Source organism: Corvus hawaiiensis, chromosome 1 (genome assembly GCF_020740725.1).
Source record: "Corvus hawaiiensis isolate bCorHaw1 chromosome 1, bCorHaw1.pri.cur, whole genome shotgun sequence".
In the NCBI taxonomy this organism is placed as follows: domain Eukaryota; kingdom Metazoa; phylum Chordata; class Aves; order Passeriformes; family Corvidae; genus Corvus; species Corvus hawaiiensis.
The window spans coordinates 59,796,702-59,811,096 of NC_063213.1; the positions used below are offsets into that span (position 1 = coordinate 59,796,702).

Here is a 14,395-nt window from a genome sequence, read left to right on the forward strand (position 1 = left end):
CTTCCAACTCCAAACTATTCCATTATTCTATATTTAACCTGGCTAGACTGTAATACAGGGGAGTACAGAAAAACAATCAAACTGGAAGAAAGAGGTACCTTTCTACTGCCACCAGCAAAATTACTGATGCAGAGAACAAAGAAGATGCAAGTAAATGATACCTTGTAGGATTTAAAAATAACTTTATTTTTAGAAGCACTGAGATGATATTATCACTGTTGTCCTTAACTGAACCAGCACAGAGCAAATTTCAGTCTGGTATCTGACCTGAAATTCTTGAATATTAATATTCAGGATTGTACCATTGCAGACTTATTTTTAGTAAATTTCAAACTTACAGACTGGAAATACCTGTTAGGGATTCAAAGAGTATGTAACTCTTCCTAAAATTTATAATTATTGAAAAGATAGCATAGCAAAACCAATAAGCCACACCAAATACTTATAAATGCTTCCCATTCCTCCTGTAGGTTTCTCTATCCATCCATTTTACTAAAGTTGATTGAAATAAAATAACTTCTCAGAATGAAATCACCTTTAGATTGTCATACTGGCACCTGTGATGATTTTCAATATCCATCTGCAGGATACGGACATGGATAACTTGTGAAGCATTAACACTTATCCGCCACTGGTAGTTGGAATTGTGAGGGTAACTTCTGGGCCACTGTGGTGAAGCTATTTGTCCTCTGTCTCCCACAATGTCATTTCCATACACTGAAAAACAAGAAAGAGACAACTAATGCCTCTAATTCACAAGGAGTAAAAGAAACACTGGGGCCCATCTGACTTAGTTTACTTTGGACTAGACAGTGCTGTAAGGCTGTAAGACATGTCTCAGAGAGTCCTAAGATGCGCATCTAATGATTTTCTTGTTTTGAGGGCTGCAGTGTTCCCTTTTCTGAAGGAAACTGCCCATTTGAGCCACATGGGTATATGTGTAGGAGAGGTGGGAAGACAACACATATAAACTCCTCCCTGACTGACTACTTTGTGTTCATTTCTACCCAAAAGCATTAAAGGATTTTTTTTTTTTTTAATGCCTTTGCATGTTCTGGTAAAAAATGCTTCTGAATTCATTGAGGTCTGAACTATTGATAATTCTGTTTGAAAATGAGTAGTTAAAATCTCAAAATAAGGAAAATTATTAGAAGTTTAGCTTGCATAATCAGAATGGCTGTGGACATTTAGCTTCTGAAGTCTGTTTGTGCAGCAGAATTTCCCTTTTTCTAATTCTGCTCCCTGGTTGATGGCATCTAGATCCAAACCAGAAGATGGACACTGTCATACTCAAAAACCAAAATGGAAAGCTGTGAAAGAAATACGTTTTTCTTAATTTGTCAATTGCCTAATAAATACGATACATTTACAAAATTATTCAGTATACCTACATGCACATGAATTCTGTTCTGGCATGTTTTAGAGCACCCCTTTACATTTCTACAGATATTTTACAAAATAATTTTTAAGCGAATTTACAGCTTTTTTGACATCAGCAAATATTTTCTAATAGACTTTACAGGGCCAAACAATCACATTTTAGAATCATTTTGGAAGTACTATGGAAGAAAGATAGTTTTCAATCAAATTACATTTACTTACAGTGAGAGAAGGTGGCCCTGAAGCCAACATCCATGCCTGAACTGTCCGAGACAAATTTGACCCACAGGATATGTCCAATAGTTGATGTATAATTTAAAGGCAAGGAGTTCCCACAGAATCGTCCTGCCAGCGTGCCTGTATCATTCCCTTCACGAATCTCCAGGTAATCTTTGGTGCAGCCACTACTATTCTCCACCTGAAATGCTCTGTTTCAATAGCAGTAGAAGAGCATTAGCATGCATATGACTGGCACATACTTCAGAGTGTGGCCTGCCAGGCCATGAATCCCACTGTAACTGGTATGCTGTAAGAGTTAAGAAAAAGGCAGCAACAAAACCCTCATCACCTGCCAAGGCCACTAATACAGGGGTCCCTCTTTCCAACCCCTTATTTTATAACAGAACTTCAGTGTGCAGAGTTACTCATTTTAAAGAGTTCTCAAATCCTTGTAAAATTTCTTGGTTCTCCAAGAACAACCATGAAACACAGCCCTGAGATACAATCCAGATTTTTAATGTAAATCCAGTGAGTGTTGGGTGCAGAGAATATTTTAGCCCCTTCATATGTGTATTATTTCAGCACACTCCATGGTGAGAAAACATTTGCTGATTTAGTTGTAGTTAACACCTCTCAGCTCAGATATCCCTTAGCAGTTTCTCCAGAATTATAAAATATTGCAGTTTCTCTGGCCTCTCTGAGTGTCACACATCTGGGTGTGCAAAATAATAACAAGGATTATTATCTATTCTTCTAAACTACCTTTTACTGTAGAAAAGGAATGAGATATAGTGATCAAATGATAAATTTTTAATTATTGCACCAAGCTGAATGCTAAATATGTTCTAAAAATCATGATTTGTATTACCAAGTGAAATGCTTTAATGCAAACCAAGATGGTTTTTAGAAGCAGACTATGAATATATAGCAAAGATTCCAGAGAGTGCCTCTAATAACCAGTGCCTTAAATATTTGTGCTTTCTGATTTTCTGGTAACAACTTCTCCCTTTCAGGTTTGAATTTAGCCATATGTGTTCAGCATACCATGCTGTGAAATGGTCCCAACCACTCATCTGGATATATTTCAGAACAATTTAAAGCTAACCCTCACATTACAAGACAGACATTTCAGTTCAGACTGAGCTGAAGAAAATGAATTACTTGTAGCAACAAAATTTTATAATGCCCTAATATGAAATTAAATAAAACAAATAATGCTTTCTAATGCAATTACTCCATGCTTTCCAGTATTTTCAGCTTGCCTTTCAGCTATGTGTAACTGAAGAAAAAGAATTAACATCTACTCAGTGTCACTTTATGTAAGTGAATTGTATGTTCCGCAGAAAGTTTCTGTGGAAAACTAGAATTTTGGTTTGCTTCTGAAAAGTTATTGTTTATTTTGTAGCGTTTGGAAAAATGTTTTCAGGCTTTTGGAAAACCTTTTGGAAAATGTTTTTAGGCTGTAGTACTTTTTCTCTGCTTCAGTGAGTAGAGGAGGAATACAATGTCCTTTTCATTGCATTAGTGAATCAGTACATGCCTAACAAGTTGTGCTTTATGCAGTCAGTGTGTTACCAGAAAAATTTTCCTTTTGTTCTGATTAACTGCAAATGCAGGTTTCAGAGTTAGTTTTCTTTTCGTGCTCATTCTTGGTAAGCTTTGCTAAAGGTCAGTGCTCTCTTTCTTGGCAGCAGCCACTGTTTGATGCCCGGAAATGGAGAGGCTCAGAAATCTACCTCATGGGTAAAGAACGACCTAAAAGCCCTGGTAAAGGACTCCACATTATTCTCCACATGACTTTCCTGTCAGAAGTGTTCAAAGGAAAGTTAGTTTGCTGAAGGGAAAACAAAATTCAATCACATATTCTCCTGATTCCTGTTGTAGATCCTCTGCTTTAACTGTTGGAGAAATTTTGAGGAGTTTAATATCAATTTTAGAATCCCAGAATAGAATCATATAATGCTTTGAATTGGAAGGGACCTTAAAGTTCAAGCAGGTCCAAACCCCTTGCTATGGACAGGGACACCTTCCACTAGACCAGATTTCCCAGAGCTCCATCCAGTCTGGCCATGAACACTGCCAGGTTTGGGGCATCCACAACTTCTCTGGGCAACCTGTTCCAGTGCCCCATTCTTTACTGTTACAGTAAAGAATTTCTTTCTAACATCTAATCTAAACCTGTCCTTTTTCAGTTTGAAGCTATTGCCCCTTGTCCTGTCACTACAGTTGCTCCTGAAGGGTCCCTCTCCATCTTTCCTGTATGCTCCCTTCAGATACTGGAAGGTTGCCATGAGGTCTCCACACAGCCTTCTCTTCTCTAGCCTGAACAGCCCAAACCTTCTCTGCCTGTCTGCAGTAGAGAGGTGCTCCAGTCCCCTTTTCAACTTTGTGGCTTCCATGTCTTTCTTACACTGTGGGCAACACAACCATATGCATATTCCATGCGGGGTCTTATGAGAGCGTAGTAGAGGGGCAGAATCCCCCCTCGACCTGCCACACTCTTTTGGATGCAGCCCAGGATTCCTTTGGCTTTCTGGGCTGTGAGTGCACATTTCTGGCTGTTGTTGAGCTTTTTTCATCAACCATCACCTCCAAGTCTTTCTCTATAGGGCTGCTCTAAATCCCTTCTCTGCCTGGCCTGTGGATGTATCTGGGATTGCCCCTACCCAGGTATAGGATCTGGCACTTGACTTTGTTGAATTTCATGAGGTTTGCATCAGCCCACCTCTCAATTGTGTCAAGATCCCTCCGGAGGTATAACTCTACAATGTGTGGAATATCTAGGTCCTTTATATTAATCAGCTATATAATAAACACTAAAATGAATCTTTACATTGTAAATGTAAGGAAATTCCTTTGTAAAGAAAAGGCAGAGTGATGTTAAATTTCCTCTTCTTGTTTATGAGAGAGATCTGGCTTCTTCAGCATCCCATGCTGCTCAAATAATAAATCACCTATTTATATAATGCCATATATGCCTTAATATATGCGATGACTAAGACAGGGAAACACTGATTGCAAGCTGCCACTAACCCCTGCTGTGTTCTCTTTCCAAGTTACTCTAAAAATATGTTTCAGCTTTATCATTCGGTAATTACATTTCCTAATAAACACAGAACATCCTTCCTTCAGGTCTGTTAAAGGCTGAATAATAACCCCTGGCAATGCATTTACATGAAGGACAGCTGGAGTCGGTTGCCAGGGGAGCTGATGATTGTCCAGACACACTCGCTGTTGAGAGGATATGGCTCGGGATAGCCAGGGCTGTTGAAAGCTCCTCTGTCCATGTGGAAAGTACCCCCGCAGGCTGCAACAAGAAAGAGACAGTAGAGGCTTGGAAAGGGTGGCATAAAAAACCAAAAAAAAAGCTTGACAGAGCCAGAGCATTTGCTAATCAAGAAAGCGTTTCTCCTTGTCTCTTTGTTCTTTGCTTGTTGATATATGTGCTGAGACCTTGGCCAAAAAGAGGAAGGGCAACAGGGAAGGTTAAAAAATTGAATGGCAGAGAGAAAAAGAGGTAAAGGATTTGTTCTTTTTCTTAAAAGTCAGAGGCATAAGGAAGTAGCATCTGTTGTATGGACTTACATGATGACGATGCAGCATAGGTGGCATGGAAGCCCCTGGCAGTAATGTTGTGGTTGGAGATGAAGTTCACCACCAAGGCATTACCAAAAGAAGTGATAGGATATGGCATAGTAGTGCCACAGTAACGGCCTGAAAGAGACCAAGCCAGAGAGGGAAAAAGAAAGTGTTCAGCATGTAATTACAACTGCTAATTTAACATTTGGAGTTAATGCCTGACAACAAGCAGGAGTAGCATTTGTTGTTTACAATTGCAGTTGTCAATTCAATCTACATAAAAATGAAATAGTCCACTTAATTTGCACAAAACTCAACTCTTGTGGCAATTTTTTTTTAAGAGAAAAAGGACCTCCTGCTCTCCAGACACCCTCATCACTGGTTATTCTGTCATTGAGTTCCCTCAACGAAAATGAAAAAAAAAAAGAGAAATTACTGCCTAATTGGAAATAAACCCCCCAAAAATCTATCAAATATATCTGACAGCAGTTTCCATTTCACTCAATTGGTTTCTGATGAAAAAAACCAAGTGAAAAATAACAGACCAGTTCTCCTGCAATGGATTGTAATACAGGGATTAGAAATAGGAATCACAATCTAGCAAAAAGGCACCTGACAGCAATAAGAAAGATAGCAGCTAGTGTCATAGAATCATGGAATACTTTGGGTTGGAAGGAGCCTTTAAAGGTCATCTAGTCCAACCCCCCTGCAATGAGCAGGGAGATCTTTAACAAGATCTGGTTGCTCAGAACCTCATCCAGCCTGACCTTGAATGTTTCCAGGACGTCTACCAATTCTGTGGACAACTTGTTGCAGTGATTCACCACCCTCATTGTAAAAATTTTTTTCCTTATATCTAGTTTAAATCTACCTTCTTTTAGCTTAAAACCATGACAATCTCGATAGGTCCTTCTAAAATATTTTCCCCATCTTTTTTACATGGCCCCTTTAAGTACTGAAAAGTCCTTTAGTCAAGTGAAAGCCAAGGATAGGAGACCAAAAAATGAATTCTGCTCTTAGCTACAAACCATTTAAATTGACTGCAGCCCCACTCTCCACAAAGAAGCACGTACAAAAGTAGAGTAAGAGAGAACGTAATAAGAGACAGATATTCTGAATTTTCCAGAAAGGAATTAGAGGCAACCCTGGGGATATGAGGAGAGTTGGGACCACCCTGTGTTCAGGGCTCTGAATTTTGCTGCTTCCGGCTGCTCCTGGCACTTGAAGAAGATGGTTCTGTCCAGAGATGTCAGAAGAAAGCTATAAAAACTCAGGAAAGAGCAGAAAATTTTCTGCTTTCCATAGCTTGAGGAAAAACCATTCTCTGCTCCCAGAAATCTGCAGCTTCCTTACCAGTGTTTAGCACGGACTGCAGTTATTTTCTGTGCTTGTGAGTTATATGTTTTTGTATAGTTAACTGGGAATTCAGTTTAAATTGAATTGCTTGGTTCCCAATATTGTTCAGCTGAGGAGGAAGGAAAAGGCAGCTGGAGTGAACACCAAACTGCAGGTTACTAGGAGCATAGTCAGAGCCTGGGAGGACTCTGCCATTCACACTGAAGACTCATTCTCCATTCTCAGTTTCCTCTGGCAGAGAGGCCGAGGAGATTCTGTTTTCAAAGAAAATCCATTTAGCAGGAGGCCATGCACAGAAAACCTTCTCCTGCTTACCTTGGGTGTAGTTTTATATATATTGAAATGCACAAGGGAAAGGTACAATACCTTGAAGAGGAGCCTCATAGTTATTCCCATCCAAAATCTCCACAAAATCCGTTGCACAGTTTTGTCTATCATTTTCAACATCGAAGTCAGTGAACGAAAGTGTGACGTGGTTGACTGGCAACGGCAAAGAGTAAAAATTGAGAAAGAAGTTTGTAATTTCACAGAGAAATAATTACATGTAAACAAATGTTCTTTTTTTTCCCTGAAGTCAATCAGTCCCCATAAAGCATAACATCCAAAGAAGTTTTTTTCATTATATGTTGAATGAATTTGATGGAAGTGCATTAACCTCTCCTGCAAAGGTCCTGGTAAATGTCTTCACCTTTCAGTACTTTCTAGTACAATTAACATTGGAAGGACAGGATTTAACACATACACATGGATCTAAGTTTCTTTGTATCTGGACAACTTACTATATATTGAAAACATTAGCAAATACAACATGGAAAATCTACAGACATTCAGAAACAAAAGTTATTTCTACACACCCATGACCTGCTGTCCCTTTGCGATCTATACCATAGATCTGGACAAATATGAACTGCTGCTGCCCTGCTCCAGGCTTAGAAAGAGCCACTTCTTTCATCATGTTGCAACATTCCATATTCATCAATTGGGCTGGTCAAAGGATCATTAACTACCCTCAGCTATACTTGTACAGAATTGGATTTTCCACACTCTTGGACTGCAGGCTATATCATGAAAAAGAGGATTTCTGGTTCAGCGTATTTTTGACTTTCCTACTACTCTTGCTTCTCTGATACAAACAAAAGTGAAGTCACAGCTGGCAGAAGAGAAGCTGTCCTTGACACCAGTCTGGGACAGTAGTTACTACTGGCCTTAGGGCTCCCATGCAGTTTGAGCGGGTCAGAAAGAGTCTCATGATTTAGATGACAATTAAGTTTTCTCCCACACTGACCAAGCTGAATTTGACACAAATATTTTGCTTCTCACTGGGCCCCACTTAATTGGCTCGCATAAGCTGAAATGACAGACGTGGAGCCGGCGCTGCGTTCAGCAGGGTGCCGCTGACTGGCGTTCAGCTGCATACGCATGTTCCGCACTCCTTTGTGTCCTGTCTGGTCAATCAATTACAGCTATCAATGCAGGTCCTCAGGATACACAGCAAAAAGGGAAAAAACACAGTGGGTGGCCAGAGCAGGAGACTTGTTGGCCTTCCCAGTAAAAGCAGAGCAGGAGCTCTGCTGTGGCCTGCCATTGGCTAAATCTATCGGATATGCAATGCAATGTATGTATGCTATTGATGTATGTAATGCTGTGCAACGGTGTAATGAAGCCATGTGGAGCTGTAACACGAGGCATGGGATGGTCCTGCTGGCAAGTGGAGGAGGTCACTTCTTCTACAGCACTTTTATGGTCTCTCATACTCTTGTAATTCAGGAGACAACAGTCATATATGAGTTTTCAATATGAATCCAGGGAAAGTTTGTCTTTAAAAATAAACGTTGTATAGGTGAGGAAGAGCTTTGATGATGTCCTTTTCATGGACATCCTATTTGTATAAGTAACTATGATAAAAAAAACCTATTACTTATCTCCTGATTTGTGTTTTGGTGTTTTCTTGGCAAATTGATATTTGTTTTATAACCTAGCAAAATAAACTTATAAATATGATTGAAACATCCTATGATTTTAACAACAATGGCTAAATATAAGATGTACAGATGAAGTAGAATAGTTCCTATTTAAAATTAGGATACCAGAACGCTATTATAGGATTTAACACATACAAATTTTTTTAGGAATCTTATACAATGTAAAGGTAATAGAGGGTATTAAAGGTAGTACCAGTATCTGATGGAAAATATTTGGTGTTTTATGACCAATCATAAATCTGTGCAAAATTATGAATAGCTGAGAGTGTATCTATGCATATAACACTCCTTATTTATGTGTTTTTCTTTGTATTTGAAATCGAAGATTCTGTGTATCTTTTCTCATTATTCAATCTATTTTTTAATGTTACTAGCATAGATTTCATGTAACACAATTCTAGTTTGAAAACGCCAGACCAAAATAAGTTCAGCTAAATACAAGTGCTTTAATTATATGTAAACCCTGAGATTTTCTCACAAATGAATCCAACATCACATAGTATTCAACACCTCACTTATAATTGTAACACTTGGGTCACAGTAAATTGGGTGAGATGACAGAGTTGCAAATTGTTTTCCTCGCTATGCGCTAAATCTTTTGCACTGAAATCTGACTTGTGACAGACTGGGAGAACCACACTCATCAACTACCAGGATGCAGAACTTCCTAAAGACATAAAGGAGGAATTTTGCATTGTTATTGCAGAAAAGAAGATGAGGATATTAGTCATCCCAGCTAACTATAAAAGATGTTTTTACTTACATGGTTCCTGAGCCTGAATAATCCAGCTGCAGTTCTGATTGTTTGGGTATTTGGCAGGATACAGAGGAGAGGAAATTGCTGCCCCAACTGAATCTGACTCTATGAAACTTCCACATGCTTTAGAATGAAACACAAAGATACAGATACATATATAAATATTTGTATATACAAATCACCTTGCTTAGATTCTGTAGTGAAAATGAATGCATAAAGTGTAACATGGAACATCAGCATGAAATGAGGATAAAATTCTCCATAGTATTTAATCAGAAGAAGAGACTTAAGGATTAGTTCCCAGCGCTGGGTGCACTTTCTTGACCTGGATCCACAAGCCATGCTGCACCTGGCTGACCATCTGCAAGAAGCCAGAGTGCCTTTAGACCTGATAGTTTTCATCTCCTCATAGCCCAGAAGAGAAATCTTGGGGCCAAAGTGTTAAACTCTCTCACAGTGTTAAACTTGGTTCTGGGGTAGTGCAATACACCTATTTCTCTGGTCATTTGTCTAGGCTGGCATCTAGGAAGAAAAAAATCATAAATTACTGTCCACTACCCTCCAGCAGCCAGGGATGGCACCACATTGCATTAGCAGGACCCTCTTGTGAGCTGTGTCAGCAAAACTGCAATTGTGTGAGGTGTTGCACTATGCTAGAGCTTGACTGACTGCAGAACTTTGGCTGACAGTGCTGAGTGCTGCCATGCCTCATCTCTAAGCTCAGTGGCTGCTCATAAACTGCCCAGGTCAGAGTTTAACACACGCCTGCTTTGAACTGCCGGGTGAGGAGGTGAGTACCAAAGAGTGAGATTCATTTATTGTGCTGTGCTGCCTAAAATACCAAACAAAAGATGGGATTTAACTGAGTTTTCTCAGGAAGAGAGGAGCTGAGTTGTAAAATCCTAGGCAGGGAACACTCATTCATCAGACATGGTTTGAGCAGTACTAAATCCAGTAAATGTGTTCTGAGAAAACTGAACAGATTAGGCTCTCACAGCTGCTAGCCAGAAAAGGTTAATTAGCTATCTAACTAGTATCTCAGTAACTGAGTAACTGAGATTTTTGTTGATACAAAATCCTCCTTTTCTTTATAATTTTTCACAACATTTTCAAAGAATGAAACATTTTTGGGAAAAGCAATATTTATGGTGAAAAGAATCCTGAGAGGAAAATAAGAGAAACTGATTTTCTATGCAAAAACTAGATGTCTGCATCTTGGGGAAAAACTGTTGCCGAAATTATTGAGAAAAAGTGAAAGCAAATCACCAGTTATCAAATAGTATGTAATTTCATGAAAATTCTGCCCAGTTGGTGTCATTTTTCATTAAAAAGGAAACCATGTAAAATACCAATTAGTCCGCCACAAATTGGATAGTTGATGTTTGGCAGGGTGTGCAGGCCTGAATCCATGGACTTCATCAACAGCATCACACAGAATTCTTTTATAGCTTTTCAGATTCATGCGCATGGATGGACATATAAAATGTTATTTTGTCACTAGGTCTGTGGAAACTGCCAGTTGCACATTTTTCTCAGGACGGTTATGGACAGCTAACCCTCTAGGGAGGAAGAATAAGAGGCAGCTGATGTGTACTAGATGCCTTGCTATAAAAAGTATGAAATCTTTTTTCCCAATTGAAGAATCTAAGTTGATCCTCAGGCTTTAAATTCTTTAATCTATAATTCGGAAAATTCATTCCTGGTAAAGATACACACTCCATGTGCTTCATGTGTAGAAATGATACTTTCCATTATCAGCTGTGCTAAAAGACTGTGTCTGATACAAAGTGGTGATTAGATAAATATGCATTAATGTAAATGATGAAATTACCCTCAGTGAAGTGAGCACTGAAGCCCCTGTGCTGGATGGTTGTATCAGAGTGCAGTCGGATGTACATCAGATTCTTGGAGGATGTGATAGGAAGGGGATGCTGTGTTCCACAGAGTCTTCTAAGAAGTGGTGCTTCATTGTTGGGACCATCAAATACCTGTTATGAAAAGATCAAATGAAGTGGTTTTTTTCAATGGGAGTATTGAGAAGACTTTATTTCATTCTCTCTCTTATGTTTCATATATTTTGATCCTGATATAATCCTGCTATGGGCAGTGCAAACAAACTGTGCATTGCTTATCTTAAGTGGCAATTTCCAAAAAATGTGTGTGTTTCAGGTTGAAGCTACTGTGACCCTTGTAACAGAAATGCCTCAAGCAAAAATCTTCTTTCATGTGTATTGGGTATTAAAGCAATTCTCCTTTAAAAATCCAGATATTCTCATACATTTGTTGTTTTCTCTTAAGGGCCAGCATGAGTTCCTGTGTAGCTTTCATTCAGTTAGACCCTACATCTTGCCTCAGTAAAATTTCTAAACTAGCCCTAATATGCAATTGGTGCACCAGTGAGAGCTATGTCTCTGGATAAAAGGTCACTAGGATTATGGTTTTTAGATACATGGACCTGGCATCAAGGATCAGAGTCCTATATCTATGTTTTATAACAGTTTTAAAGTGCTGAATTACACACATGTACATGAAGTGCTATTTAAGCAGCGGGTAAAGATTAAAAAAAAAAAAAAAAAAAGGAGGAAGAATGTAAAGATAGGTTTAAAAACTTCACTTTTAATTTTACCACAAATGCCTTCCTTCTCTTTTTCCCCCCCTACAACTGATAATTTTGTTTCCTTCCTGTTTCACAATCAGGAAGAGAAGGACAGAGAAGTTAGAACCAACTTAAGCAACTTCAAAATTTTGACAAGAGAAAGCACAGAGAGAGAAGAATGGGCACAGCTTCAGACTCCCATTAATTATTCCCAGCACTCCAACAGAAGTGATTTGTTGCTGCTGTGTTTGGAGCCAAGGAACAACCTCAGAAGTGCCTGGTTTCAGAAGCGAGGAGTGCTGGAGCTCCCAGCATGGTTGCATGACCCACAGAGGAAGAGCCTTTGGGCTACTGGGCAGCAACAGCAGCTGAATTCAGTTCCTGTTTCAGCATTAACATCCTGCCCGGCCATAGGCACATCATTTAATACAATTTATGACTCGGCTGGAGAAAAATATGGATTAAAATGTGGATAGGAGTACTCGAAGATGGAGCCAGGATGATAAAAGCTATATAAATGCCATCAGATTAGAAGACATGTAGTTTTTATTGAGATTGTCTTCTTTTACTTCAAAATGCCTCACATTCTAGTGAGTCTGTGCAAAGCTGCACCAATGAATTAGAAATTTTTAACTAGACCATGTAACACAATGCAGTGTTTCTGCCTCCAGTATTCAAAGGCTTTTGAGCACACTAGTGAAAACAGCAGCTGAGAGAAAGATGACCTGTCTCAAATAAACCTCAGAGCTAAGAAACAAGGGACAAAACTCCTGCTTAATCCCCTGACATACCCTACATAGTCAATGCCGTACTCATGAATTAAACATTGGCCTGTGATTCTGGGAATACTAGCTAGCTGTGTGGGATCTTGTGATGGAGCATTAAGTCTGCAACGCCTGTTAAAATTAGTACCTGGTAAAGACACCCAAAAACATCCATCCATTCAACCTTTTCTTCTCTCTTGGAAGCCTGCCACAATCAAACCTCTAATACACAGCGTGCAGTGTTTATTCTTCCTCTGCACATATATTCTGTATATAAATCAGACTGCCTGGAGTTAAAAACCACAAACGATGGAATGTGGGGGAATTAAAATAACCCTTAGGAATTAAGGCAGTGTCTTTCCCTAGACAGTAGTGAGAGGATTTCATTTGAATGCTAGAATTGAGAAGCATTTCATCAGCAGAGCACAGAGAGAGGACCTGACTGCTCCCGGTAAAATGCTGGGTTTGACTGATCTGCGTGCCTCTGCCCAGCTGAGGATACAACCAGGAGGATTTCAGGCTTGAAGTTAGATCAGAAACCACAATATTCACACACTGGTTCAGGAAAGAGTTGTATCTCTGCAATTTCTTGAAGCTATTTTAAAAACATCTGAGAAATGCATTTTTGTGGCTAAATGAGTAAGGAAAACTGATGCATCTGCTTACTTAAAAGCCAAGTTTTCAGTTGCATTGTGCTTAGCAGCAATTCCCTTTCCACAGTGAACATAACTGACTCATTGCCTTCTTCTTCAAACGTGTCCTGAATTTTGCACAAACACATGAAAAAAAGATGTCAAATTTTGTCTTCTGAGCCAAAAAACCTCCACATATTTGTAACTGTTCTCTCTTGAAAGATCCTCTTTGCCAACACCTGGAATAAATTAAGTTGTACCTCCTCTCTATCTCACAGAAGCTTACATTTCTACATTCTTGTGTACTACTTGTTATACTGAAACAGGAAAGAAAAATAACATTTACTTAATCAAACTCACTGGACAGATCAAACTATTTCTCCCTCCCCGTTTCAGGATCTTGTGCTACAAGCACTGCCTTCTGAGTCACGTCCTCCTCTAGAGTCCAAATATTTGGAACTCTTGCTGACCTGAGCTCCTGGCATAGCATCAGATATATTAGTGGCTAAATACAGTCCAAAAATACAGCAACTGGTGCACTCCCAATTTCTTTCCCTCCATTTTCCTTCAAATAAACAAATTTGTTGTGAGACACACTCTCCAGGTAGAAGTACACAGAGGCTGGTACACAGAGAGGAATTAAAAATTTACTCAAGGATGGTGACACTGACAACAAAAACTCTTCTCAAAGATCTTATGCTTTCTACATAATATAACTGAGTTAGACTTGAGAGTAGAGAAAGGCTATACACCCTCATTTAGCAGACGAAGAGATGCTCATCTGTTCTGAGAACAAATAAGAAACAAAACTGAGGTGCAGAAACAGAGGACTCAACTAAATTCAGAAAGCTAAACGAATGACAAATGTACTCTCTGTGCACTCCCTCCATTGGCTCTAGAGGGAGCTCAGGGCAGCTATCCCACGATTTACCATCACAGGCTCAGAATACATTTGGCTGAACCTAGATCTGTGCTCAGATTGACATCTAAAATCACTGAGCAGAACTGAAAAATGCGTTGGGTTTTATGGAGTTGCAGCACAGCCAAGAAGCAGCAGACACAGGTATTTCCCCTGCTCCCACTTTGCTCACATAACACATGTGCAATGGAAAACCTTAGAGGAAAAAAAT

The 14,395-nt window shown here is 39.3% G+C and overlaps 1 protein-coding gene across 1 annotated transcript in view; it reads right to left on the reverse strand.

Moving 5' to 3' along the window:
- Positions 1-14,395, reverse strand: part of CUBN (cubilin) — a 143,627-nt gene that overhangs the window by 53,821 nt on the left and 75,411 nt on the right. Inside the window, exons 32-38 of the mRNA XM_048306902.1 lie at positions 11,105-11,261; positions 9,280-9,396; positions 6,901-7,014; positions 5,185-5,313; positions 4,774-4,906; positions 1,603-1,808; positions 536-717 (exon numbers count right to left, since the gene is read on the reverse strand). Of these exons, the coding sequence (XP_048162859.1) occupies positions 536-717; positions 1,603-1,808; positions 4,774-4,906; positions 5,185-5,313; positions 6,901-7,014; positions 9,280-9,396; positions 11,105-11,261 (1,038 nt within the window). The remainder of the gene's footprint in view (positions 1-535; positions 718-1,602; positions 1,809-4,773; positions 4,907-5,184; positions 5,314-6,900; positions 7,015-9,279; positions 9,397-11,104; positions 11,262-14,395) is intronic.